At 38.4% G+C, this 26,971-nt stretch overlaps 5 protein-coding genes across 5 annotated transcripts; all 5 read left to right on the forward strand.

Moving 5' to 3' along the window:
* Nucleotides 1-2,136: 2,136 nt before the first annotated feature.
* On the forward strand, nt 2,137-2,688 carry LOC306843524 (trace amine-associated receptor 8b-like; the record flags this gene model as incomplete). Its single annotated transcript, XM_079375046.1, has 1 exon — nt 2,137-2,688. One exon carries the CDS (start codon nt 2,137-2,139, stop codon nt 2,686-2,688), a length of 552 nt encoding a protein of 183 aa, XP_079231172.1.
* Nucleotides 2,689-4,563: 1,875 nt separating this feature from the next.
* On the forward strand, nt 4,564-5,589 carry LOC306843642 (trace amine-associated receptor 13c-like; the record flags this gene model as incomplete). The annotated part of the gene is made up of 1 exon (XM_079375231.1): nt 4,564-5,589. One exon carries the CDS (start codon nt 4,564-4,566, stop codon nt 5,587-5,589), a length of 1,026 nt encoding a protein of 341 aa, XP_079231357.1.
* An 8,118-nt stretch (nt 5,590-13,707) lies between these two features.
* On the forward strand, nt 13,708-14,706 carry taar15 (trace amine associated receptor 15; the record flags this gene model as incomplete). The annotated part of the gene is made up of 1 exon (XM_079374978.1): nt 13,708-14,706. The coding sequence occupies one exon, from the start codon at nt 13,708-13,710 to the stop codon at nt 14,704-14,706; it is 999 nt and encodes a 332-aa protein (XP_079231104.1).
* A 355-nt stretch (nt 14,707-15,061) lies between these two features.
* On the forward strand, nt 15,062-22,172 carry LOC306843459 (syntaxin-7-like). The gene is made up of 10 exons (XM_079374980.1): nt 15,062-15,130; nt 16,551-16,655; nt 16,979-17,048; nt 17,165-17,255; nt 17,359-17,496; nt 18,178-18,227; nt 18,350-18,446; nt 18,589-18,661; nt 19,701-19,783; nt 20,264-22,172. Exons 2-10 carry the CDS (start codon nt 16,583-16,585, stop codon nt 20,357-20,359), a joined length of 771 nt encoding a protein of 256 aa, XP_079231106.1. The 5' UTR covers nt 15,062-15,130; nt 16,551-16,582; the 3' UTR covers nt 20,360-22,172.
* A 517-nt stretch (nt 22,173-22,689) lies between these two features.
* Nucleotides 22,690-23,688, forward strand: LOC306843525 (trace amine-associated receptor 13c-like; the record flags this gene model as incomplete). The annotated part of the gene is made up of 1 exon (XM_079375047.1): nt 22,690-23,688. One exon carries the CDS (start codon nt 22,690-22,692, stop codon nt 23,686-23,688), a length of 999 nt encoding a protein of 332 aa, XP_079231173.1.
* Nucleotides 23,689-26,971: the final 3,283 nt, after the last annotated feature.

Genomic DNA, 26,971 nt, shown 5'->3' on the forward strand with positions numbered 1-26,971 from the left:
TAGATGCCGGGACAACTTCTTTATGTTTATATGATGTAATGACGCAGTGCCATCCTCGAAATTCCCGTGAAAACCTACCCGTACCACTCAAATTAGAAAACATTATTACAAGCTTATCGTTGTGAATCGGGCTAAAGTAACCCTTACCAGAAAGACGTTTATTCAAGTGTGCTATTAGCATACTTCTTTTAAACTAAAAATTGGAAAGTATATTTTCAGTCTACTTTTTACGTACTGTACTTCTCAGAAATGTGCTTTATGTACTTCTCAGAAATATACTTAAAAATACATTTAAGTACACTTGACTTATACTTAGAAAAAATTTAATATATTTGAGCTATACTTGTGCTCCAGGAATCCATGTTTTCATTGTTATATGGTAGTGGGCGCTATTACACATCTTCTGTACAGAATTTCCAAAAAAACAAGCGAAGAAGAAACTGAAACAACAGATGCTTCCACATGTAATCTAACACGATCATCAGACATAAAATAGCAACACTGTGTAATGTTATGGAATAAAATATTGAGGTAATAATGACTGTCAATCTTTGGGGTGTTGATCGACTCCATCTACGTTTTGATTATCATTCTGAATCCAATTCATAGTCTTTTTTGAGCTTTTTGTTCAAAATGTTGTTTATTTATTTATTTATTTATTTTTTATTTATGAAACTGGCCCACATTCGAGTTTTTATAAAAAAAGAATGCATGAAGCTAGAATAAAATGTTTTTGTTTACAAGCAGATACCTTTCTTTCTTTTGATGTTTTGTATGTTCAGATATTCATATAACAAAATATATACAAATTAATATCTAAATAGGGACAGGGTAGTATGCTTAAAGTATGATGTAAATTCACTTAAAGAAAACTTATGAGTATACTTGCCGTATAATCTACTAAACTAGTAGTTTACTGAGAGTATACATCATAGTGTACTAAAAATGCTACAAGTATTTAATTAGTAAACTCTCAGTATACCTATAAGTTCACTTTTAGTACACTTGATGTACACACTAAAAACATATATGTAAACTAGTTGTGTACTCAAAGTTTACTGTTATACTTAATGTATACTAAAAAGTATACTTTTATTTACTATAAAGTGGGCCAATTTAGTCCCAAGGAGTATTAAAATAGTACACTCACAAGTATACTACTAGTACATTGATATTTGTATACTTATTACATAAAGTATACTTAAAAATATACTTGATCTTTACTTAAGTATACTTAATAATATAAATTTGAAGTATACTTCTTTTTGGTGAGGCAAGGTGATAGTTTTGCACACTGGCTGGATATGTACTTGCTCAAATATTGATTTTGGCTAATTTGTAACCAAAGAAAGTTACGGACTGCAGCTTTAACTTAGCATGTTTCTTACATATCTGCAAACATATTATGGTATTTTTATGCTTTAGTAGAGTCAAAAACTTACATACAGCACCTTTAAAATCAGCCTTAAAATCGTCTAGTGTGCAGCCAGCATTAGAGAGATAAAGAAATATGAGGAAATGAGAAACTACCCTGTGTTTATATATTCACACAAACACAATCTGTAAAATATTAGGAGACGATTGAATGCATAGGAGTAGAGTATATTAGATCTAGTCATTAGGTCTTAAAGTGACAGCAGCCTACTATATCTGCTGCAGTCTGTGCCATTTAAAGTATAAAACAACAAAAGAAAAAGAGAAAATCACTCACTGCTCTTTACCAAATAACTTTTGTAGCTTATTCAGTGCAAACTGTTGACTAAACTGTTGACTATTCAGTGCAAACTGTTGACTTTTATTTTAAAATTTGATGTCTTGATTTGACATCTGAAGCGTTTCTTGAATATTAGGCCTACCTGAAAAACTTAAAGCACTATTTAACTTGTCTTTGTTGTATTGTGTTTATTTGTCCTATTGCTCATAATTAGCTAATTTTATTACTGATTGTTTGCTTGAGTAAGGTAGAATGGGGGATAACATGCTCATTAACAAAATTAAACTCTTGTAAACATAAACGACACCTGTCATTTGCCTCTATATAATCAAACTGGCAATGAGGTTCTGCTTAAGGATTCTGGATCTGCAGTCGAATCATAAACATGGGCCTTGAGCTTTAAAGCAGTGAAGACTTTCTCCATGGAACTTCTTGAACATCACTGCCGTCCCCACTGGAATACAAGCTGTTCACTTGACTTTCATTTGAATTATGTCAATGTATTCTTGTTCTTGTACATATCTGCAATCTCTGTGCTGACGGTGTGTGGAAATCTACTTGTCATCATCTCTATTACAGTTTTCAAGCAGCTTCACACACCGGCCAACCTCCTCATCCTCTCACTGGCTCTATCTGACTTCTTGGTAGGAATCTGTGTGATGCCGGTTGAAAGAATTAGAAGCATTAACTCCTGTTTTTATATGGGAAAGTTGCACTGTCAAATTTTTCGCATTATAATATCTGTTCTTGGGTCTGCATCCCTCTTCAATATCATGCTTGTAGCTATTGATCGTTATTTTGCTGTATGTGAGTCACTTATATATATGTCAAAAATGACCATTAGAAAAACACTGATGTGCATTAGTTTAGGATGGTCTGTGTCCATATGTTATAATCTAGTACCAATGGATTTGGGAAATTCAAACCTGACAGGAAAAATTGTCTTTGGAAATTGGAAATTAAGATTTCTTTGAATTCATAAATAATCAATACTGAGCATTCGCTAGACGACCTGGTCAATTGATTGTACTGTAAATTCTGCTTTATCAAGCTAATTCTATTAATTTATCCAAATATTATAATTAATTATAAAGAGTTATGATTAATTAAAAATATTCCCCCTTTGAGCTAAGATTATTACAGTCCAATGTAAAAGCCTTTGTGGAGAAAGGAATCCCTTAGCATTGTTATTAGGGCCGGATTGAAATATAGATTTCTCTGTTTAATAGTTTTTTTGTTTGTTTTTTTTTTTGTCAACGGATATCAATTCTTAAATCCTGAGAATCAATCTTAGTTTATGTTGTTTTCAGTTGATGCGTGAACAAAACTGCACTAAACATTAGCCATTTGTTGCGTGCCGCCCGTCCAATAAATCGCAGTATGCTTTGTGAGCTTTGTAACTTCTGATATGAAACAAGGTCTTAGCTTTCATATTCTGTCTATTTTATTACAAAACTTAAATAATAAATACCATTTTGGCTCTCTTTAATGTAGTGCAGTAGCAGTAGCTGCCTCAGATCAAGCTAAGTGCTAGCGTGGAGCTTACGGAAACTGATCATCTTTTCCTTGTTGCCGCTAGAAATAGCACAAAATAAACATGAATGAACATAAGAAGTTATGTTGAAATATAGCCTAGAGTACAACTTAACAAAATATTTTAACTGCAAAAAGACTTCATTAAAACTTGTAAACAATATGTGAAAGTAAAGCCAAAATGTTTCGATCGCCCCCAGGTGGCTGGAACCAGTTTAGTTTAAAGTGCCCCTATTATGGATTTTTGAAAATTACCTTTCATGCAGTGTGTAACACAGCTCTAATGAATGAAAACATCCTGCTAAGTTTTAAATCTGTGTATAAAGTTATTGTCTCTCAAAAGAAAGAGTTGACTGAATCATTGAAACAAATTGTTTTTAAAAGATCGACATGAAACATTAGCATATTGTCTGCCCACTTGTTGCGTGAGCAGACATGGGAAAACTTGATTTTTCACGTTGGTCTGAATGAAAATGCAAATTCATTCTCAGCCACTAGGTGCTGCTTTTGGAGTGTTAAAAGCTCACAAACACTGATTTAAATTAAACCGACCAATCACCGCAGATTAGCGTCATGCAAATGAGGGGTTTGGAAAAATGAATCATTGAGCGAATCGTTTGGGAGTCGTTGAGCAAATATGTTAAAAATAAATGCATATTATAAGAAAATGAAAGCGTTTTTTGACCTTGCATGCACGTCAACTTGTTGTTGGGGACTCCCAAACCCAAAATATGAACGGTTCATTACCCATAATAGGGGCACTTTAAGCGTCCGTTTTTCTAATAAGTTTTGGCTCCACTTTTAGTGAAAGTAAGTAGAGTCATGTAATGTTACAGTCATGTAACGTTATGTTTGCCATGAGAAAATAATTCAGTGTCCCTCAACTTGATAGCAATCTTGAAAAAACGAATTGTAGAGAGTGTTTGTACTGTACTGTACCTGGTGTATATCCAAATGATACAATTGAATTGAATCAAGATCAGAATTGAATCAAATCACAAAAACATATCCAATTGTGAATTTGTTTCAGTAGCCAGCCCTAATTCTTATTCATTCATTTAATTCTTATTATTCGTTCTGACAGAAATTCAGATCATGAGTGTTCACTTCAAGAGATTTTATTAAATAGGCCTAATGAATTTTTCATCTTTGTCATTAAATAAATGGCATAGATAGTTTTTAATGAGTGCTTGATTGTCATTTGCTACCCTGTGATGATGTGGGAGGGTCAGAAAAGCGCATGAAGAATATTTAAAGGCCTGTCTAGACTAAATAAAACAGCATTTTATAGATTCTAGTTTTCTGAGACTGAGAGGATGGAGATATCATCTCAAGAATATTATCCCGCTCAGTTTTGTTTTCCTGCAGTGAACAACTCTTGTCTTAAACGCAGGCATCATGTTTCCACTCAGACTGTGGTGTATCTCATATTGGTGTTGGCGATGACTATGACCATTCTAGGAAATTTAGTGGTCATCATCTCCATCGCGCACTTCAAACAGCTCCAGACTCCCACTAACATCTTGGTGATGTCTCTGGCTCTAGCGGATCTGCTGCTTGGACTGGTGGTCATGCCTTTCAGTATGATCCGTTCTGTGGATGGCTGCTGGTATTATGGAGATGTCTTCTGTTTGCTGCACTCCACTTTTGACCTGTTTCTCACATCAGTGTCTATTTTTCATCTCATTTTTATTGCTATTGATCGACATCAGGCTGTTTGTTATCCGCTTCAGTATCCTACAAGAATAACCATACCTGTCGCATGGGTCATGGTGATGATAAGTTGGAGCATAGCTGCGTTATATTCTTATGGCTTAGTGTACTCAAAGGCTAATGTGGAAGGACTGGAAGAATATTTTGAATCAATATACTGCATGGGAAGCTGTAATTTGTTTTTCAATGCACTGTGGTCAGTTTTAGACACAGTACTAACCTTTTTCTTGCCTTGTTCTGTCATGATTGGACTGTATGCAAGAATATTTATAGTTGCAAAAAAGCACGTTAGAACAATGGGTGAGACGAACCATCATGAAAATGAGAGCACGTTTAAAAGCTCTCGACGATCTGAACGCAAAGCAGCAAAAACTCTTGGTGTGGTCGTGGGTGCTTTTATTATTTGCTGGTTGCCATTTTTTATTAACTCTATGATGGATCCTTATATCAACTTTTCCACTCCTTTTGCTCTGTTTGAAGCATTTGGCTGGTTAGGCTACATTAACTCAACCATAAATCCCATCATATATGGCCTTTTTTACCCATGGTTTAGAAAAACACTTTCTCTAATTATAACTTTGAAAATGTTTGAACCAAACTCTTCTGACATCAGTGTGTTCACTGTTTGACTTGGTTCTTTTTTCATGTCATTTTAATCTGACTCACATTTTAAATCTGGTCAGCATTTGTTGTTTTTTAACTTAGTGCATGCTTTCTTACTGAAATGATTTGTGCATTGTGCACAAATAATGAACAGTATAAAAATGTTGGAACACAAGTGACAGATTTTCCCCATACATACAACACTATGTACAAAAGAAAACACCCATTTAGTCTTAAACAAGCACTTTATATGTTATGCACTCTGTGTTCAAGTTATGATCCATATTTCATGTTTAATCCGTGTATGATTAAAGGGTGCTCTAAAAAAACTAAATATGTCAGTGCAACTAATGGCTTACACATATATATATATATATATATATATATATATATATATATATGTGTGTGTGTGTGTGTGTGTGTGTGTGTGTGTATATATATATACATATATATATATATATATATATATATATATGCGTGTGTGTGTGTGTGTGTGTGTGTGTGTGTGTATATATATATATATATATATATATATACATATACATACATACACACATACACACACACAAAATGTATATAATTTCCAATATCATGCAGTTTTGTAGACTAGAGTTCATTGCTGCAGAGAATGACACAAGTACCAAAATCATCCAAAGTGGTAAATATTTGACATAACGTCTTTATCTTTCTTGTGTACATTCTCGCTTATTCACTATATGGGAAAATATCAGAAAAAAATGTGAACTTGCAGCATTTGCTACATGAAAGTGAACAATACATATTCACAGAAGCAAATTTAGTAACCAAATGCCTATATATATTGTTTTTGAGGATGAAATCACAAAGCCAATTCTAATATCTAAAAATTTCGGGAGACTGTGTGTGATTGTGTGCTTTTTATAGTGCTGATGGCTCATATTTTAAGTATAGTTGATTTTTTTTTTCTCAGTGAACATAAATTATATGATTGTATTCTGTGTTACATTCTTGTGGCAATAAAATAAAAAGTAAAAATGTTGTTTCTCAGTACTTCCTGTAAATAAATAAAAAATCACATTAAAAATACAATTATGTAACCATATACAAATAGCACAATCTGAAAATCCTCAATAAAAAAGTAATCATTTTTAAAATGCACAAGTTATAATTTTCTTTTGGGAAACTGCACCTGGCTGTCCAATGTGGGTCAGTATATTGTCTCTGACTTAAAGTGACAGCAACACTGTAAAAAATGCTGAGTTAAAAACAATCCAACTTGGGTTATTTGGCAACCCTGCACTGGACAGAACACATGCTGGATTATTTTGACCAAGCTGGTTGGGTTAAATACTTTATGTCAACTATTGTTTAAAAATTAAGTTTCTATATAAAATAAGCTGGATATTAAAAATCACACACAGAATTACTTGAGGCAACAGCAATAATCAAAAGGTGAACATTTATTAATAAGCAAGAACACCGTGAACAAAAAAATAAGACAAATTGAATTTATTTGGGTGAATATAGCATAATTTACAACTTGTTTAAAATAATAAAAATGTAACATTTAAAAGTAGCATTATTAATGTAAGGGTATTGAACCATTATCTCTAATCCCTTTTCACCAAAATAGTGGCTGCTGTTCACCAGGGTGCTTTTCTGGCATCTCGTCCTTATGTTGTGTTGCATACATTAATATAATTCACAGCACAGTAAAGACTTTATAAATGAAATAAAATGTATACAAACTTTTATTTTGCTGAAGAAGTGCACCAAATCGGTGGAGCTGATAACCGCTCTCTCCTGTAGAGTAAGCAAAAAGCCTGTGCACTCACTCAGCAACTGGGTTGAAGTAACTCCACGGTGGCTTTGAAGCAGGAAGACCTCTCTTAGGGGGACCATAGCAAATCAGCAGTTGGTCCACCCTTCTCCACAGGGCAGCTCTGTGGACGTATGCGTCCAGTGCTCGCACTGGACACATACAGTTAAGCCTTTGCTGGTCAGGCTCCCAAAAGGGAGGAGGACTGAAGGCCTGCAGTACGACAGGCTGTGGTGTTACAGAAGTAACTTTGGGGATGTATCCTGCACGAGGGTACAAAAAGGTTTTGTCCATGCCGGGCGCAAAGTCCAAGTGAGTAGTGTTGCTTTCGTCAACGAAAATTATGACTAAATATCGTCGTCAACGAACCTTTATCACGTGACGAAAACGAGACGAGACGCAACGTAAATGCTGGTCATGTGACGATGGCGATAATTAAATATATAATGCAATATTGTTGACGAATAAAAACGAGACTAAATGTGTTTTACAAAATAAAAACTATGCTAAAATGTCTCTTCATTTTCGTTGACTAAAACGAGACGAAACAAAATGTTATAACATTATTTTGTCTCGTTTAGTCGAGTTATTATTATTATTTTGCCGTATTTCTGTTGCCGGTGTCTCACTTCAGGTCGCACTGCGCAGACGCAGGCAACGTCACTTCCTCAAGCCCCACTCGCGGCATTATTTAGAAGAAGACAACAAAGTCAAGTCTGACACAGAGAAAGGGACCGATGGCCGGCCAGCCGGGGTTCGTCTTTGGGAGATGTGTGTGTAGGCTACTTCTAACATGTTTGGTTGGTCAAATAAATGTTGTAAATTCAAATCAGAGCGTCTTCCGTGTCTGGAATGGATGTATTCTTGAGTCTATAAGGTAACAATAATATAATAAGATAACCTTGTTTGGCTAAAAGAAAATTTTGGTTTTGTCTATACTACTAGGTATTTATACTATATTGACTGGGTTAAATAGAATTGTATTACTAAAAAGAGACTAAAATACAATTTTCATTGATGAAAACTAGACTAAATGTCATCAGTTTTCGTCAATTAAAACTAGACGAAAATAGTCATGGATAATTCTGACTAAAACTAGACAAAAATGTCATCAGTTTTCGTCGACTAAAACTAGACTAGACTAAAAAAAGTATGAACGTGACTAAAACTAATAAAAACTAAAATGGCAGCTTCACACAAAGACTAGACTAAAACTAAAATTAAAACAGGCTGCCAAAAACAACACTACAAGTGAGTAGGGGCCACTGAAAGGGCCTGCAGATCCCCAACTCTCTTTAGAGAAGAAATTACCAGAAGAAACACAGTCTTCAGGGTGAGATGGCAATCCAAGATCTCCTCAATAGGCTCGAAGGGAGGCCTACAGAGAGCATCCAACACCACAGCCAGGTCCCAAGGAGGAATCCGTACTGGAGGCCTTAGCCTCAGTGCACCACAGAGGAAACGTGTAACTATGGGGTGTCTACCCATTGACTTTCCACCAAGAGAGGCGTGGTAGGCCGAAATCGCCACCACAAAGACCTTCAAGGTGGAGTGGGTTAACCCTGCGGAGAGTCGAGCCTGCAGAAACTCCAGCACTGTACCAACCGGGCAGTACTGGGTCAAGCTGGCGATCTCTGTACCATGAAGTGAAGAGTCTCCACTTCAGGGCGTACAGTTTCCTCGTTGAGGGAGCTCTGGATTGGAGGATGGTCTCAACCGAGGTTGAGAGACCGGAAGCTATGAGCCGTGCCCCCTCAGGGGCCACACCCACAGCCTCCATAACTCCGGGCAGGGGTGCACAAGGGTGCCTCCTGCCTGTGAGAGGAGATCCCTCCTGACGGGAATCTCCCATGGAGAGCCGTTGAGGAGGGAAATCAGGTCCGAGAACCACACTCGACCCGGCCAGAATGGAGGCTACTAGCAGCAGCCGGACCCTGTCCCAGCGCACTCTCTCCAGAACTACGGGGAGCAGAGCAATCGGGGGAAGGCGTACAGACGAAGAGAGTACCAGAGGTGACATTGCGCTGTCCCCTGGGTGGCGAAGAGGTCCACCTGAGCCTGGCCAAACACTCTCCAGATCTGCTTCACCACCTCGGTGGGAAGCATCCATTCCCCGGGCCACGGCCCCTGTCTCGACAGGATGTCTGCTCCCACATTGAGATGCCCAGGGATGTAAACTGCTCTTAATGAGAGAAGTTTGCCCTGGGACCACACAAGGATCTGGTGCGCCAGCCTGTACAGGGGGTGCGACCGCAGACCTCCTTGGTGGTTGATATAAGAGACCACCACTGTGTTGTCGATGCACACCAACACACGGTGATCTCTTAGGTCTGGAGGAAAGTGTTTCAGAGCCTGAAACACGGCCAGCATCTCCAGCCGGTTGATGTGCCAAGCGAGATGGTGACCCCTCCACAGACCGCGGGCAGGGTGGCCACTCATGACCGCTCCCCAACCGGTGAGGGACGCGTCTGTCGCTAGCGTAATGCGGCGACACCGAGCTCCCAGCACCGGGCCCTGAGACAAGAACCAAGGTTGCCTCCACATGTCTAAGGCACGTAGGCACCGCCGCGTGACCTTGATCATACGAAGCGGGTTTCCCCTCAGGGAGAACCCCTTGGTCTTGAGCCACCACTGTAGGGGTCTCATGTACAGCAGGCCAATAGGTATCACGTTGGACGCAGCTGCCATCAGATCCAGCAGTCTCTGAAACTACTTGACAGTGAGTGACTGGCCTTCTTTCACTCTCCTGACATACGTGCCTGCATCTTGGTCGAATCCCACACCACATCAAGATAAGTGGTTCTCTGTAATGGAGAAAGAACACTCTTCTTGGCGTTCAGTCTTAACCCCAACACTTTCATGTGAGCGAGAACAACATCTAGATGTTGAGCCGCCATCCGCTCTGATTGAGCAAGAATCAACCAATCGTAAATGTAATTGAGTATGCGGATGCCCTGTTGCCACAGCGGAGCTAACGCAGCATCCACACTCTTCATGAAAGTGCGGGGTGAGAGTGCTAGGCCGAAGGGAAGAACCCGATACTGGTAAGCTTTGCCCCCGAAAGCAAACCTCAGGAACTTCCTGTGAGTGGGAAGGATGGAGACATGGAAATATGCGTCTTTTAGATCAATCGCGACAAACCAGTCCTCGGACCTGATTTGAGACACGACCTGCTTGAGTGTAAGTATCTTGAACTTCAGTCTGCTGACTGAGCGGTTCAACTGACGCAGATCTAAAATGGGACGCAACCCTCCATCCTTCTTTGGAACTATGAAGTACCGGCTGTAGAACCCGGATTCTCTTTCGTGAGGAGGAACCACCTCGATGGTCTCCTTCCTTAAGAGAGTATCTACCTCTTGTTCCATTACCAGAGCCTGCTCGGGGCCCACCAGAGTGGAATTCACCCCGTTGAATTGAGGTAGATGAGAACCGAACTGGATTCTGTAGCCTCTCTCTACAGTGCGCAGGACCCACTGAGACACATTTGGCAGTAGTTTCCACACCGCAAAATAGTCTACTAAGGGAACCAGTCTCTCGAGATGGGCTTCTGGTGTAATCAGAGTGGCTAGTTCGGTGCCCTGGAATGGCACACCGGCAGGGAACGGCCAAACTAGCTGCTCCAGAGACCCCCGAAGGGGTGGCGAGCATCCCAGTTCCACTACGTTTCCGGGCAGAAGAAACTGGGATATATGCTGGCTGGAGATCGCTGCGCTGCGCTCTTCCCCAGCAGGACCTGCCCTCATGAGTCCTGGGCCATGGGCACCAGGACTGCCTCAGCCGAAGTCTCCTATAGAATCAACTGTCCTCAGACCTGTCATCTTCTAGGAATACTAGACTGGTAGAACCAGAGCCTGCAACGCAGGACCCAATGAGACACACTTGGCAGCGGCTCCCACACCGCCAGGTGCCCACTAAGGGACCCAGTCTCTGGAGACTGGCCTCTGGTGTAATCAGAGTGACTAGTTTGGTATCCTGGAGCGGCACACCGGCAGGAGAAAGCCGAACTAGCTGCTCTAGAGACCCCCCGAAGGGGTGGCGAGCATCTCAGCTCCACTACGTTTCCGAGCAGAAAAAAATGATATGTGTGCTCGCTGGAGATCGCTGCGCCCTGGAACACCGTACGTGGCAGGGTTGGCAGACCGATCTCCTGAGGGCACTGAGGAGAGACGGGCACTGAGTACCGCAGTGTACACCGTTCTTCCCCAGAGGGGCCGGCCCTCAGAAGTCCTGGGCCATAGGCGGCAGGATGTTTTAGTCTAAGACTATCCAGCAAGAATGACACTCCGCAGATCCGCCTTCTGCTAGAAAGCTATGGCCCGGGAGCGCCACTCTGACTCCAACAATCTGGGGAGTACGAGAAGTGACGACCCCTAAATGATTCATAATATGAATGAGAATGACGTAATGCATGCGTCTCCTCGGCAACGCACGCTGCAACAGCGAGCTCTCATTCAAAGGGGGGAAAAACCGCACCACGGGCTTCCATCCCTGAGCGAAAGCGCTAGCTCTGGGGAATGCCGGTGGAGATAGGGCGAACCCGTCTCCAACCCGTCCGCCAGATCTAAGTCGCGGTCTCACTTGCCACCGTGCCTCAGCAGTGGCGGGACCAGAACCGCAAAATCCTCGTTCACAATAAGCCCTCTCTCTCTGGGGGGAAGAAACCGCGCTGCGGATCGCCCGTCTTCATTCCCTCCACCTGATCCATCTGCGATCCCCACGAGCGCAGCAGCCGCCCCGCCCTTTTCGGCGAAAGCGGGGCCGGTACCACGAGGAACGCTGGTGAAAGCTCCCTCCTCAAAGAGAGCCCTCTGAGAGCAAGCATACGCAGTGACAAACGCTCACAAAGCGGGCAGTCAGCTCCCTCAAGAGCTGATTCTGCGTGCTCTGCTCTCAAGCAGACCACACACGGACTGTGTGCATCCCCAGCAGTGAAGAACACACAGCCTGTAATGCGATCTGCTGTTGCCCAAGTGCTAGTTCCCTGCACTTAAAGACATTGTGGAGCTTATTTCAAGTGACTGTAAAACAAACAACACTAAGTAAGACTTACCTCATAGATCGACAGACACACACAGAGTAGCGGTTGCTGAATGACAAAAAGCTGATACCGGTTTCACCGCACGTGCTTTTATACCAGCTGGTCATTACGTCACCTCAGCCGTGACATCTCGCCCATCCTTTGGACAGATTTCACTTGAATTCAGAGCTGGTTACGCTGAAGGCGTCCCCAAAGCGTCTCCAGACGCAGCTCAAGTTCCTGAAGAGCAACTAGTTCTGTCATGACAACTCTCAGAGGGATTGGCATGGTAATGTACATGGCAGTGTTAATGTATTTAGTCTTGGCGGCATAGATCTGCTACACTGCTGCTGCTGCGGCAGAGCAAGTACAGAGACTTGCTACTGCCAATACATCCACAACATGCTGCTGTGAGCATGTAATAAATACTGCTGCTGCAAATATAACATACATGAAATAACATGTATCTATACAGGTGGAGCTGGGAAAGGTGGGGGGTTTCTGAAGCACGCTGCAAACTGCTACAGCAAGCACTAGTCATATATTTGAATGTTGAGCAGCGAGCTCATTGGCTAGTGATACAGGAGAGAACCAATTAGCTGTGTCATGTCATATGCTGTCATTAGGTCAAACTGAGTTAGACCTTTTGGACTGTGCCATCTAGAGTTTCATGACAGAACTCTGTATTTAACACCTGGGTAAAAATATTAAAAACAACCCAATAAAATGATCCACCAGGCTGAACTCAGCCTTTGGGTTAAAAAATCAAAAATAAACCAGCATTTGTTTTAGAGTAAACCTAATAGATCTGCTGCTGTCTGCATCCTTGTTAATCAAACAACAACTAAAAAGAAGGGAGAAAAAAATATTTACTGCCCTTTACCAAATAGCTTGTGTAGCCTATTTAATGTATACAGTGAAGACTAAGCTTCTTTTTTATATATTTGATGACTTTATTAAATTTTTGTAGAGCTTCTTAAACATGAGGCCTACCTGAAAAAAACTTAAATCAATATTTGTGTCTTTGTTGTATTGTTTATTTGTCCTATTGCTCATAATTTTCTTATTTTATTACTATTTGTTTACTTAATTGCTTAAGAGGTAGGATGGGGGAATCATTATCAAAATTGTTCATTATCAAAATTAGGAGGCTGTAGTAAATGTTGTTTATGACTGTAGCTTATGTAATTCTCGGCCACTCCCATAAACAACACCTGCCATTTGCCTCTATATAAGCAAACTGGCAATGAGGTACTGCTTAAGGATTCTGGATCTGCAGCTGAATCATAAACATGGGCCTTGAGCTTTAAAGCAGTGAAGACTTTCTCCATGGAACTTCTTGAACATCACTGCCGTCCCCACTGGAATACAAGCTGTTCACTTGACTTTCATTTGAATTATGTCAATCTATTCTTGTTCTTGTACATATCTGCAATCTCTGTGCTGACGGTGTGTGGAAATCTACTTGTCATCATCTCTATTACAGTTTTCAAGCAGCTTCACACACCGGCCAACCTCCTCATCCTCTCACTGGCTCTATCTGACTTCTTGGTAGGAATCTATGTGATGCCGGTTGAAAGCATTAGAAGCATTAACTCCTGTTTTTATATGGGAAGGTCACACTGTCAAATCTTTCATGTGATTATATCTGTTCTTGGGTCTGCTTCCCTCATCAATATCATGCTTGTAGCTATTGATCGTTATTTTGCTGTATGTGAGCCACTCATATATATGTCAAAAATGACCATTAGAAAAACACTGATGTGCATTAGTTTAGGATGGTCTGTGTCCATATGTTATAATCTAGTACCAATGAATTTGGGAAATTCAAACCTGACAGGAAAAATTGTCTTCTGTCTAAGGGAATGTGCAGTGGCTGTCAGCAACGCCTGGGGTCCAGCCGACTTGATAGTTAGCTTTATTGCTCCGTGTATAGCAATGTTAATTTTGTATGTAAGAATTCTCACTGTGGCCTTGAGACAAGCTAAAGCCATTTCCAACACTTCAAAGAAAAGGGCATCTCAGAAAAATCCCAAATCATTCCGGAAATCAGAAGTGAAAGCAACAAAAACATTGAGCATAATTGTCTTTGTGTATTTCATTTGCTGGGTTCCCTGGTATATAAGTATGCTTAATATGAAACAATTTCAGAAGTCATCTGTGATCCTCTCTGCTTTACTCTGTTTGTTTTACACTAATTCATGCATCAATCCCTTTATATATGCAATATCTTACCCTGGGTTCAAAAGGTCAGTGAAGCTTGTGGTTACCCTAAAAATACTGCAGACAGCCACTAACCAGATTAACTTATTTCCTGAAGACTGTTAATATGAAAATGCATGTATGTTTTACAAAAATTATATTTGCATTGGTAATCCTTGGTGGCCTTTTGATTTTTACATCCTTGAGTCTCTGCATTTAGAATGGCAATACACAATAAAGACATAAAAAATTATGAGATATTAAAACGTGAGGAGAACTGTAAATGTTTTTGTGAACTTTAGCAGAATGATGAATAATTAACCCATGTGTGATTTATACTTAATATCTACTTTATTTCTAACTACACTGCAGTGAAACAAACTCAAGAACAAGTTATGGTTTCTTTTTTAGCCGAGGTAACTTAAGCCTTATATTTTGAAACAGCCATCAAATATTTGCAAAACTGGATTTACGCGGAAGATTGAAGCGAACTCACGTGACAGGCGTCAAGAAATCAGCTGGGACTCGGAGTTTCACTCAGGAAATCCAGGTAAACTAAACTAGCAGAGTTCATATCAAAGTAAAAGACGTGCCGTTGTACGTGTGTATGTACATTGACTTAATTAAGAAGGGCTTAACAGAAAAAGACTTTACAGAAGCGTCGCTGATTCTGAACTTCATTCAGTGTGAAAGTGTCTTTCAGCGCGTGATCTAAACATGTGTTTGAAACAGTCCCACACGTTCATATTCCAGACCATTCTTGGTGAATGTCTGGTGTGTGTCAGTGAAGTAAAATAAAGACTGTCTGAGTTTATAAATGAATGTGTTTGTGAGTTCGGGCGCTGTGATTTCCGCATTCTTTCATTTTGCAGGTGCAGCTAGACTAAACTAGTCAGATGAACAAGGTCTAATAGCCTGATAACATTTGAACAGGACTAAATTTGCTGTTTTCGTATCATTACTGAACTATTAAGAGATATTTAAAGCGAGGCACGTAGTCACACTATATGGGGCAAGTTGTCACAATGTGAAAGGCACATTATGGGCTATATATAGCATTTACCATTATGCTGTTCTGGACTGTAAATAGTATACAACACATGACAGCTGGCCCAGACATGACATTTATGAAAATATATGAGAGAAAAAAATGTTACTTTAAATCCACCTTTATTATAAAGTCAATGCTTGTCTGTCTGAATGAATGGAATAGGCTATAGCACCTTAATATATTGATTGCCTATGTGATAATGCTGTCATTAGGTCAAACCGAGTTAGACCTATCGGACTGTGCCATCTAGAGTTTCATGCCAGAACTCTGTATTTAACAAAAAAATATAAAACATTTGAAATTCTATTTGAAAGAGAGTGCACAAAAATATTTTAAGTGTTACAGTATTTGAATTTAAGACAAACTAAGTGTTTATAAGCAATATAAAAAATATATTTTTTAAAAGGATATATGTGGCCCTGGAGCACAAAACCAGTCTTAAGTCGCTGGGGTATATTTATAGCAATAGCCAAAAATACATTGTATGGGTCAAAATTATCCATTTTTCTTTTATGCCAAAAATAATTAGGATATTAAGCAAAGATCATGTTCCATGAAAATATTTTGTAAATTTCTTACCGTAAATATATCAAAACTTCATTTTTGGTTAGTAATATGCATTGCTGAGAACTCCATTTAGGCGATTTTCTCAATATTTAAATTTTTTTGGCACCTTCAGATTCCAGATTTTCAAATAGTTGTATCTCGGCCAAATATACAACAAACCATACATCAATGGAAAGCTTATTTATTCAGCTTTCAGATAATGTATAAATCTAACTACACTTGAGACTGGTTTTATGGTCCAGGGTCACATATTAATGTTTTGTATCATATATAAAACAGCTCCTGTATATTCATATACATATTTACATTGTAATTCTGACAGTAAATTTGATTTAACATGTAATCTTTCTAGGTTTGGTGATTCATTCTGTAAAGATCTCCATCATGTCTGAATCAGGCGATGCAAATGTGCTGGCGCAGACTATAAGTTCAAATATCCAGAGAATAACATTGCTAAGTGAGTAGTTTTACTACATCCATCCTTATGTATGTGATGTGAAGACTGTTGACCATAAATGTTGAACCAGCATGCGTTTTATATATCTATAATATATTAGAGAACCATCCATTTTAACCTAAAACTAACTGGAAGGTCGCTTGGACCAAATGTTGTCCGTATTTCTGTTACTCACTGTAATGAGAAAAAACACATCTATAAACCACAGCATGCAAAAGTGTGTAGGTGAATTTATTATGGAAATGAATGGAAACCATAATACGCGCTTTTACATAAACCAATGGCACAGGAGGTGTGTTTGTCATTGTCTTTGTTTTTACCAGCTAATGAAATCCAGCAGATGATGAGACATTTTGGAACAGCACAAGACACGACTGACCTGCGACAGTCATTGTGAGTTGAATACAAGCAGCTAGTTCAGTTCCCTTTAATTGACCACACATAGAAATAAGTGAACAGTTATAGATGTCAATCCAGTTATACTTGTTTGTATTTGTCAAAACATACAGACAGGAGAAGCAGCAGAGGGTCAATCAGCTTGCTAAAGTGACAGACAAATGCATGAAAGATTTCAATGCTTTACCTGTGACCACAGAACAGGTACAGCTTTCTCACGGTCCCACATATTTTGAAGAATATTTTGATTGCTTACTATCCTTTTAACAGTCCTGCTCAGATATGACGTTCCTCTTTTCTCAAACAGCGGCAAAGAAAAATCCAGCGAGAACGTCTCATCTCTGAATTCTCCAACGCACTAGCCGTTTTTCAGAAAGCTCAGCGAGAGGTAGCAAAGAAGGAGAAGGAGTTTGTGGCGCGTGTCCGAGCGAGCTCGAGAGTTTCAGTAAGTTTCATCTGTTTCGCACTTGGGCTGAAAGAATTACATCAATTAATTGATATTATCCACCCAACTGAAGGTTGAATCTTAAGATCATTTATATCAAACGCTAAAGTGCCAGTTTCTATACAGTAGTCCGTCTTTTTGTTAGTTATACAGCATTATTTTACTGCCATTTATTTACTATTATAGTTTTTGTTAATATTTTTATATTTTCTATATATATAGATATGTAGTTTTTATTCATTTTTATTTATTAGTATTAGTTTTAGTTGATTTAGCTTGAGTTAGTTTAGTACTTCAATTTAAACTAAATGAAAAGGAGAAATGTTGTGATGGCAACCAACTGAAATAAAATAAGTGGAAGGATTTTTTCATTACATTTTAGTATTTTTAATACACTATTTCAGTTTATTTTTATGGTTTTAGCTTTAGTTAGACATAATATACCTGGTTATACATACTACATAAAAGCCACATATGACTCCAAATAGGATGCATTGAATGTTAGTTTAAAACGATGATTGTGAATCACTGTTTTGCTGCAGTACCATTTTATACTGCAGACAATAGTTTGCTCAAAATATAATGGTGTTTTTTGTGAGTAATAAAAGGGAGTAGTTGCATATTGGCACTTTATTACGGTTTTCTATATGTTTTCCTCACAGTCCTCTTATCTGTTCATAGGTTGGTGATAGAGATGATGGGTTTGGAGGATTTTCATCACCCTTTCAAAGGTTAGACACTTTAATGTGTTTTTTCAAAGGTTAGACACTTTTAACTTTTAAGTGTTTTTCCACCGCCTCTGCTTGTCACATTTATACATATAAAAATAAAAATGAAATGTGTGAGTTTTCAGTGATGTTCATGCTCAAACTCAGAGCTATGATGAAGCCATCACAGAAGAAGATCTGCAGCTCATTCAGGAGAGAGAATCAGCAATCAGACGGCTGGAGGTGAGACGCATTCAAGCACAGAAACAGCAAAAACTCGTTTACAAGTGACAAGTATTGTGCTAATGTAATGCTTTTTCAATGGTTGTTTTATGCTGTGCAAAAACATTTAGGGATGTGTAAAACATACTCTCTTGTTTTTCAGTCGGACATCACAGACATTAATGAAATCTTCAAAGATCTGGGCATGATGGTGCATGAACAGGGAGACGTGATTGGTAAGATCAGAGAGATATAACTAGGTTTTTACACTTTCTTAATAAAACTGAGCGGCAACCCAGACAGAACTCTCTGTGAGGTTGTTTGGGAGATTGCCAGATGTTTGCTAACTGGTCAAAACAGTTCATTTCCGAAATCTCTGATATTAGACCTGTATCACTTATAATGAGTCCAAATAAACAGTTTCAAAATGACTCTGTTCAGTTCACACACTCGAGTTCGTATCATTAAACAACCCACAAGCATTCGTATCATTAAACCCCCCAAACATAGGTGTCAGACCAACTTGGCTTGCGCCAGAATGTGCTCATGTGTCATTGTTGAAAAGTAAACACATGCAGGCTGTCCTGTGACTACTGAGACAAAATCTTGTGGGCAGTAAACAAATCTCTGCTTCCGTCAGGGTTAGTGCTATTTGTCTGTCTCTGTATGAACAGGTTGCTTTCTAAAATTTAAGCAAATTGTCATTTAGCAACAAATTTTTGTTTATTTTACTTTTTTCCTCTAAAAATAAAAATGATATAAAATAAATAAGGAAATGCATCTGTGTGGTTTTGTTTAGACTTGGTTCCGTGTCAGTATAGTGATGAAACTCTCAGACAGGAAAGTGCAATTAAAGGTGTTGAAATGGAGAAGCAGATGCTGATAATGAAGACCTACGAGGCTTCACACAAACCAGCTCAGTGGGACTGTTTGTTCAAGCATTAAACCTTTAATGATAAGACGTGAGCTATTAATAAGCACACATTGTGTTTACAAATGGGATATTTCATCAAAATTACAAGAGTTTGCATCATTGCCTGTGCTGTCCATCAAATCTTTGGCATGCATACCTGAATGAATGATGAAATAAAGGATTTTAAATGAAGTTCTGAGGAAATTCATTATTATCCAAGGGGACAATGCATTATCCATGTTTTAAACAATGAATAACAACCTTTTGATGATAGAGTCAGAATTTTTGGTTAGTTGTCAGTGCAAAAGAAATGAATTCAGTGTGAAAGTCTTTCCTCTGTTTATCTCCATCCCATCTTGCAGACAGTATAGAGGCCAATGTGTCAAATGCAGAGATCAATGTGCAGTCGGCCACACAACAACTGAACAGAGCAGCAAGTTACCAGGTACAGCTTCATTTTACTAATGATCCATCATTCACTCATCCTTACATCATTTCATCCTTCTGTGGAACACAAAACCAGAAATTTAGCCTAATGAAAGTAGATGGAGACGGACACTGTCAAGCACCAAAAGAATGAAAAAGCACAGTAAACATAGCCCGTATGACTTGTGCAGTATATTCCAAGCCCTCTTAAGCCATACGTTAGCGTTGTGTGAGAAATTTATGCAAATTTAAGTTGTAATTTGCCTGTAGCTTCCCTTGCACTGGCATGTTTGAGTTGGTGTACAGCCTACTTTTATGATGGTTTATTATATTGTATTATATTTAATCACATTATTTTTTAATGTTATATTGCTATTAAATATTTGGTTAAATATATAATAATTAATTAAATGTACAATTTTATTAACATGCTAAATTGACAATCCTTATTATTATTATTATTATTATGCTAGTGACTCATTTCTTCTTTTCACTGTAGACGTCATTCCGCAACAAGATTTTCATCCTGATCGCTGTTCTGATTGTGGTGGCTGTCATTATTGGTTTGATTATCTGGGCTTCTGTCAAAAATTGAGCTGACCATTTGATGTCCCACAGCATTTGTACTGGCATGTTTATAATGAGTTATGGAGGTTTGTCACCAAGTGTAGCTGTCTTAAGTTGCTTTCTAAATACAGTTAAGATATTGCCACTAACAGAATATATAACATAAGTTAAGCTCTATGGACGGCATGTTTGGTGTGTGGTTCATTACCACAGAAACTTATTTTAACTCCATTTGTTAAAAAATGCATTGGGTTAAATATTTCACAGAGACTGTACATAGAGCTTAACTTGTGTTTAAAATTGTTTTAACATTGTTACTGTTAATAGATAATTATTTCAACTTCATGCATCTTTCACCCATCTAGTGTACTATAGAAGCTGCTATTCCTGATAGTAAAATACGCTAAATATGAGATTTCAGTGGTTAAAAATGGCACAAATGAATGTTTTTATCTCTGATAGTCAGTATGAAGCTGCTGCTATAAAGGTGGATAAGTGCACTTCACTTTTAAACGGCTCTCAAACACTGTATTTGAATAAAATAAAATATAAATAAATAATTGTGAACACACTAACAGTCAAAACATTAGTCTAGTCATCATAAATCTAATTCAGTCTAAATAAATAATGAGTAAGTATGACTAAAAATTTGACTGGTAGTGTATTTTCAGGTTCATTCTATCTAGATCTATACACACACACACACACGCGTTTGTTTTTGAAAAGTGGGGACATCCCATAGGCGTAATGGTTTTTATACTGTACAAACTGTATGTGGTATTGACCTACACCTAAACTTAGCCCTCTGCATTTTTACTTTTCCCTAACCCAAAAAAAACTCATTCTGTATGATTTATAAGGTTTTGAAAAGTGGGGTCATGGGGCAATGTCCTGAAAAGTCACCTTCACCATGTAATACCTATGCCATACCTGTGTAATTATACAAATTGATGTCCTCATTTGTCACAAAAACGCGTGCACACACACACACACATAGATAGATAGATAGAGAGTTCTTTATTTTTGCATTGCAAAAACTACAGATCAGATCTAAATACTAAAAATGAAGTAAATCCAAACCGTGTGTGTACACAAAACAAACAGTGGAAATTTTATGGACTATAAAAATGTCTGTGCAGTTTTATTATATGATCCTACAACGTCTCTCATATCCAGGAAAATGTACAGCACTGCTGATTGATGCACTTTGTGTTCCTTTTCATTCCTTTTAATCTTGTTAGTCATGAGCCATGTATCCACTCTCACTGTGCCAACATCATCTCTGTAAAATTTCCTGAAATAGATGCTACAGTTTCAACAAACAAGCAATGTCGCTAAATGTTTGCCTATGTGTATGATATTGCTGTATATAAATGTTATATGACCTGAAATGAGTACAGTTAATCATTAAAGGGAGCTAAATCAGGTTTACCCAGTTGACAGGAAATAACCACTAGATGGAGACATTGTCAAATGTGGAGTTGCATTTTAAGCTCAGCTCAAATGGCAGTCAGTTCACCTTTGACCTGCTCAGGGCTGAAAATGAGTAACACATGCAAAATGTTTGCTAAAGGGCTGCCTTATTAATTTAGTATGCAGGCAATAATTTATCTTTTTTTGTCATTTTTGTCCATGATTTAGAGCCGATTTAAATTGAAATTATCTGAATAATGTTGAATCACCATTTTCCAAAAAAACTGAAATGCTGCTGTGGAGATAAATGAAGACAAATACAGTTGTATGTGTGGTTAATCCAGAGGTGTTTGTTTGTTATTTTGAACTTGGAAGTGAGAGAAGCTTAATTTGGTGTCCATTCTGAATCTGAGTAAAGATGAATGCTCAAAAAAGACAAATGTTGTCAACTTGTTTGCGATAATTGATTCTGGTCAGATTCATAAATTATTTATTTTTTTAATATCTGTGGCAGTTTAATGTCTTTTATATCATTCTTCTCAAACTGCTTTGATAAAAGTGCCAGGTTTAGTAACCCAAATTTGACAGATATCCGATGATAACTGTGCATTTAGTTTGAAATTTAGTATATAATGATGAAAGAATGAAAAATGTGATTATGTGAAGATGTAATTTACATGAACTCCCAGCAGAACCACATTATTAAACATTTATTGTCAGGGGGAGGAGACATTTATGTATAAAAAAAAAATCAGCAACATATTTTTTGCCAAAGTTGGTGTCATCCTGCTCACTGGGAACAATGCAAGCTCTTTACACTGAGGACCAAATGAGACTGGACTCTCTCTGCTGGAAATACAAATATTAGATTCAAATTGATTGTTACTTCGTTCTATACAATACAAGAAGAAAGACTTGATGCCTCTCCAGAGTGCTTCACACATCATGAATCTAACAGCAGTGAACCAAAGCGATGTGTGTCAGGAATATTTGTGTCCAGAGAGATCTGTTTCTTTATCTGTCTATGTGATCCTGTATGTGGCCGCAGCAGCTGTGTCTCTGCTGACCGTGTGTGGAAACCTGCTGGTCATCATCTCTGTTAGTCACTTCAAGCAGCTCCACACACCTGCTAACATCCTCATCCTCTCTTTGGCTGTGTCCGATCTCCTGGTTGGAGTTTTTGTGATGCCGTTTCACTTGTCTTGGCTCATTGAATCATGTTGGACTTCTGGACCAGTGATGTGTTCGGTTTTCAATTTTGTGACTTTTCAGGCGACAAGCGTGTCTGTTCACACCGTGGCTCTGATAGCAGTTGATCGGTTTCTGGCTTTAAGTTCTCCTTTTCTTTACTCAGAGAAAATCTCACCCACTGTGATCTGCATAGCGACTTTATTTAACTGGCTTTTTTCACTCTTTTATAACTTCACTCTTCTTTACATTAATGGAAACTTCACTGATGTCATGTGTCCAGGAGAATGTTTTTATATTGTAGATGAGGTTTCATCTCTCATTGATCTTCTGATTGTGTTTCTTATGCCATGTACACTCATTATAATATTATACACTCATGTTTTTGTCATTGCTAAGAGACATGCGACTGCTATAAGAGCCCTTCAGGTTCACAACAGCACAGGATTCTCCAAAAACAGAGTCAGCGACAAATCAGAGCGAAAAGCCGCATTAGCTCTCGGGATTCTGGTTTTTGTATTTCTCTTGTGTTTACTGCCATATTATATTTTTTCTTTAACCAATTTCCTAAGAGATGACTCTTTTTCTAATGTTATCAACAGTGTTTTGATACTCTTTTATCTTAATTCTTCTATCAATCCATTAATCTACGCTCTATTGTACCCTTGGTTTAAGAAAAGTGTAAAGATAATTCTAACTCTTAAAGTATTGAACACAGACTCCTCACTAATGAATGTCCTGTCATTAAGCTCTTGATAAGGAACAATGTATGTCAACAAACGTCTATCCTCAATTTTCTATTGTTTATATGTTTTAGCATTTCTGTTTTCATCATTCTGCAGTAAAGAAAATGATTATTCATATATTTTGATGAATAAACCAGGCATGTTATTCAAGAAATGCTTCCTCATTATATGCAAAAACATAGATTAAAAGTATTGATTATCAAAAATGAAATGTTTGTTGGATGACATGAAGAAACATTTTCAAAAGATCAAAATTTCTATAAATGTGATAAATGTTCACTCTACACATCTATGTATTTTGTTTTGTTTTGTTTTTTAAAGAATATTACAAAATGATTAATTATAAATTGAATTAAATATAAATTAATTATAATAGAGGGTTCCATACGTTTCTTTGGTAAAAACATGCAGTTCATCATTTAACTGGTCAGAGCAGTTTTATTATTGTTCAGAATATCTCTATTTATTGTGTGGACGGATGAGTGTTTTAGGTCAGCATCCTCATGGTATAACAATTTAGATGATGAGACATCTAGGCCATTGGTTTGGCTTTTTACAAAAAGCAGTCAAGCAATATGTATATTTACATGCATATATGAGACATGTATAATTCTATCATTTTTATGTCTCTCGGCTCAAGCAGAAATAGGCAAACACCTCCACTGATGATCAGTTTTTCTTACTTGCAAAGAGTATAGAAAAGTTCAGATTCGAATTAATAAAAGCTTGAGTTTACAAAATCTAAATTCCAGGGCCCGTATTCATGAAGAATTTTAATGCAAAAAGTAGCTCCTAGTGACAAAATTCTAAGAAAATTCTTAGAAATGTGGGCGTTTACTCTTAAAATTAAAGAAAAAATCCTAGTAAAGAAAAAAGTAATTCAGAAAGCATCTTAACCCTTAAAAGAAGTCTTAAGGTCAAACTTGTTAGGAGTACGGACGAGGACTTTTAAGGGGCTTAAGAGTTTATTTAACAGCGGAGAAAATGGACGAAACATGAAGAGGGAGAAGAAATGTGTTGCACACAATGCATGACAGTGAGTTAATAAGACACTACACATTAGTTCGTGCAGGGATCATGTTTGTGACTGATCTTATTAAAGACATGCTAACATCTCAGACACCACGCAGAATTGCCATAGCGCCAGAAATCACTACATTAACATATTTGGCAACTGGAAAAATGCAACTATGCAGCAGTGATGATTTGGGTCTGTTACAGCACTTATTAGGCTTATATGTCTCTGTTCATTTCCTATAAAACACAGTAAATATGCAGGGCCGTGCCCCCCCCCCCCCCCCCCCCCCCAAACGAGTTACTGTGCCCCCCCACTTTCCATCCTCTCCCCCCCCCCCCCCCCCCCCCCCCGACACACACACACACACACACACACACAACGTGATTTGTGCCCCCCCTAGAAATTGAAATGCCCCCCGATGGAGGTGCACTGGCGCCGGCTCTGTAAGTATGACAGCATGGTAAATAAAAAATTAAGAATATATATATACATATATAATGTGTGTGTGTGTGTGTGTGTGTGTGTGTGTGTGAGAAAGAGCGAGAGGAAAAATTCCGCCTGTAATTTCAAAGTGAAGGCTTATAATATACCTTACTCTTAAAAGCACTCTTTTATTTCCTTCTTGACAACCAACCAATCACAGTCTTCAAAAGATTGTGTCATACATAGCAACGGGGTCAACCCCGCCTCCTCACTAAGATTAAAGTTTTTGTCTTTTCCTTACTCAGAGTTGCTCTCAGATCGGTCCCGAATCGCTCTTAAGCTAAGACTCCTACGTAAAAGTTTTTAAGCTAAATTAAGAGTTTTCTGAGAGGATTCTTAGAATCTTTATGAATACGGGCCCAGGTTCTTCTATGGATTGTTTGTTTTATACACTGTAAGGAAAACATGAGTAGCTTAATGTGCATTTAAATGGCACTTCATTTCATAAAATCATTTTAAAAGTAAAAATCAACATCTTGACACTTAAAGCAACGGTATGTAGCCAGGTTTTGTGTATTTTTGCAACTTTGGAGCCCCCTTAAAGGAACACTCCACTTTTTTTGGAAATAGGCTCATTTTATAACTCCCCAAGAGTTAAACAGTTTTACCGTTTTTGAATCCATTCAGCCGATCTCCGGGTCTGGCGGTAGCACTTTTAACTTAGCTTAGCATAGATCATTGAATCGGATTAGACCATTAGCATCTCACTCAAAAATGACCAAAGAGTTTTGATAATTTTCCTATTTAAAGATTGACTCTACTGCAGTTACATCGTGTACTAAGACCGACGGAAAATTAAAAGTTGCGATTTTCTAGGCCGATATGGCTAGGAACTATACTCTCATTCCGGCGTAATAATCAAGGAACTTTGCTGCCGTACCGTGGGTGCAGCAGGCGCAATGATATGACGCAGCACCTGAAAGTAGTCCCCAGCTCTGTAGCCTATGATATAGCTGGGGACCACTTGCACTATTTACACTACAAGACACCACAGAATAGTGAATAATTATGCGATTTGGGAGGCACCTATTGCTTATGAATTCGAGAGAGTGCAACGCGCAATATGGCGGATTAGTCCCGCCTTCTACATAAGGATGGTGATACACTGGACACCTTTTTGAGCAATGTTGCTGGGCAACTTTGGGAAATGTTGCTGTCAATGGGCAACCAGGTGAGACACAGGGCCCACGACCAGACAGAAATGTATTACCCATTCTCAATGGGAAAGTGCTCATGCAACATTGCTCAAAAAAAGTTGCCCAACAAAACTGCTCAAAAAGGCCCTGTGTATCATCAGCATTAAAGAGGCAATAACTGATTGATAAAGTCATCGCATTCTGCAGCTGCCGTTAGAAATTCTGGTTGCTATAGAAGCAATCAGTGTTCTGGGCGAGCTTAGAACTGCACATACGCATTGCCTATTTGAGCATAAGAAACAACATTTGAGAGAATGTTATTGTTGTCAGATTTCATTTGTGATTTCAAATATGAAGTGTAATTGTAAGCATGATGAAAGGCTTTGGTGAATTTGATGTTTCCCCATTCAGATAGATAGGAGTTGTACTTGAATGACTGAAATAGCTGGCCGAGAGGCGTTTCAAAGATGGCCGCTGAGTGAAAATACTTGCCTTGAAAGGACTTTGAAAAAATACACCGAAACTATCTCCATGTTAGGGTTTTTCATACAACCTCACGTTTCTCTCAGTAAGATCTTTGAGTGAAGAAAAGCAGGTCATTTTCAAAACCCAATAAACTGTCATTTGTTGGTTGTACATTTAGACCCCTGGCTGCA

This window comes from Barbus barbus, assembly GCF_936440315.1.
Source record: "Barbus barbus genome assembly, chromosome: 24".
Taxonomy (NCBI): domain Eukaryota; kingdom Metazoa; phylum Chordata; class Actinopteri; order Cypriniformes; family Cyprinidae; genus Barbus; species Barbus barbus.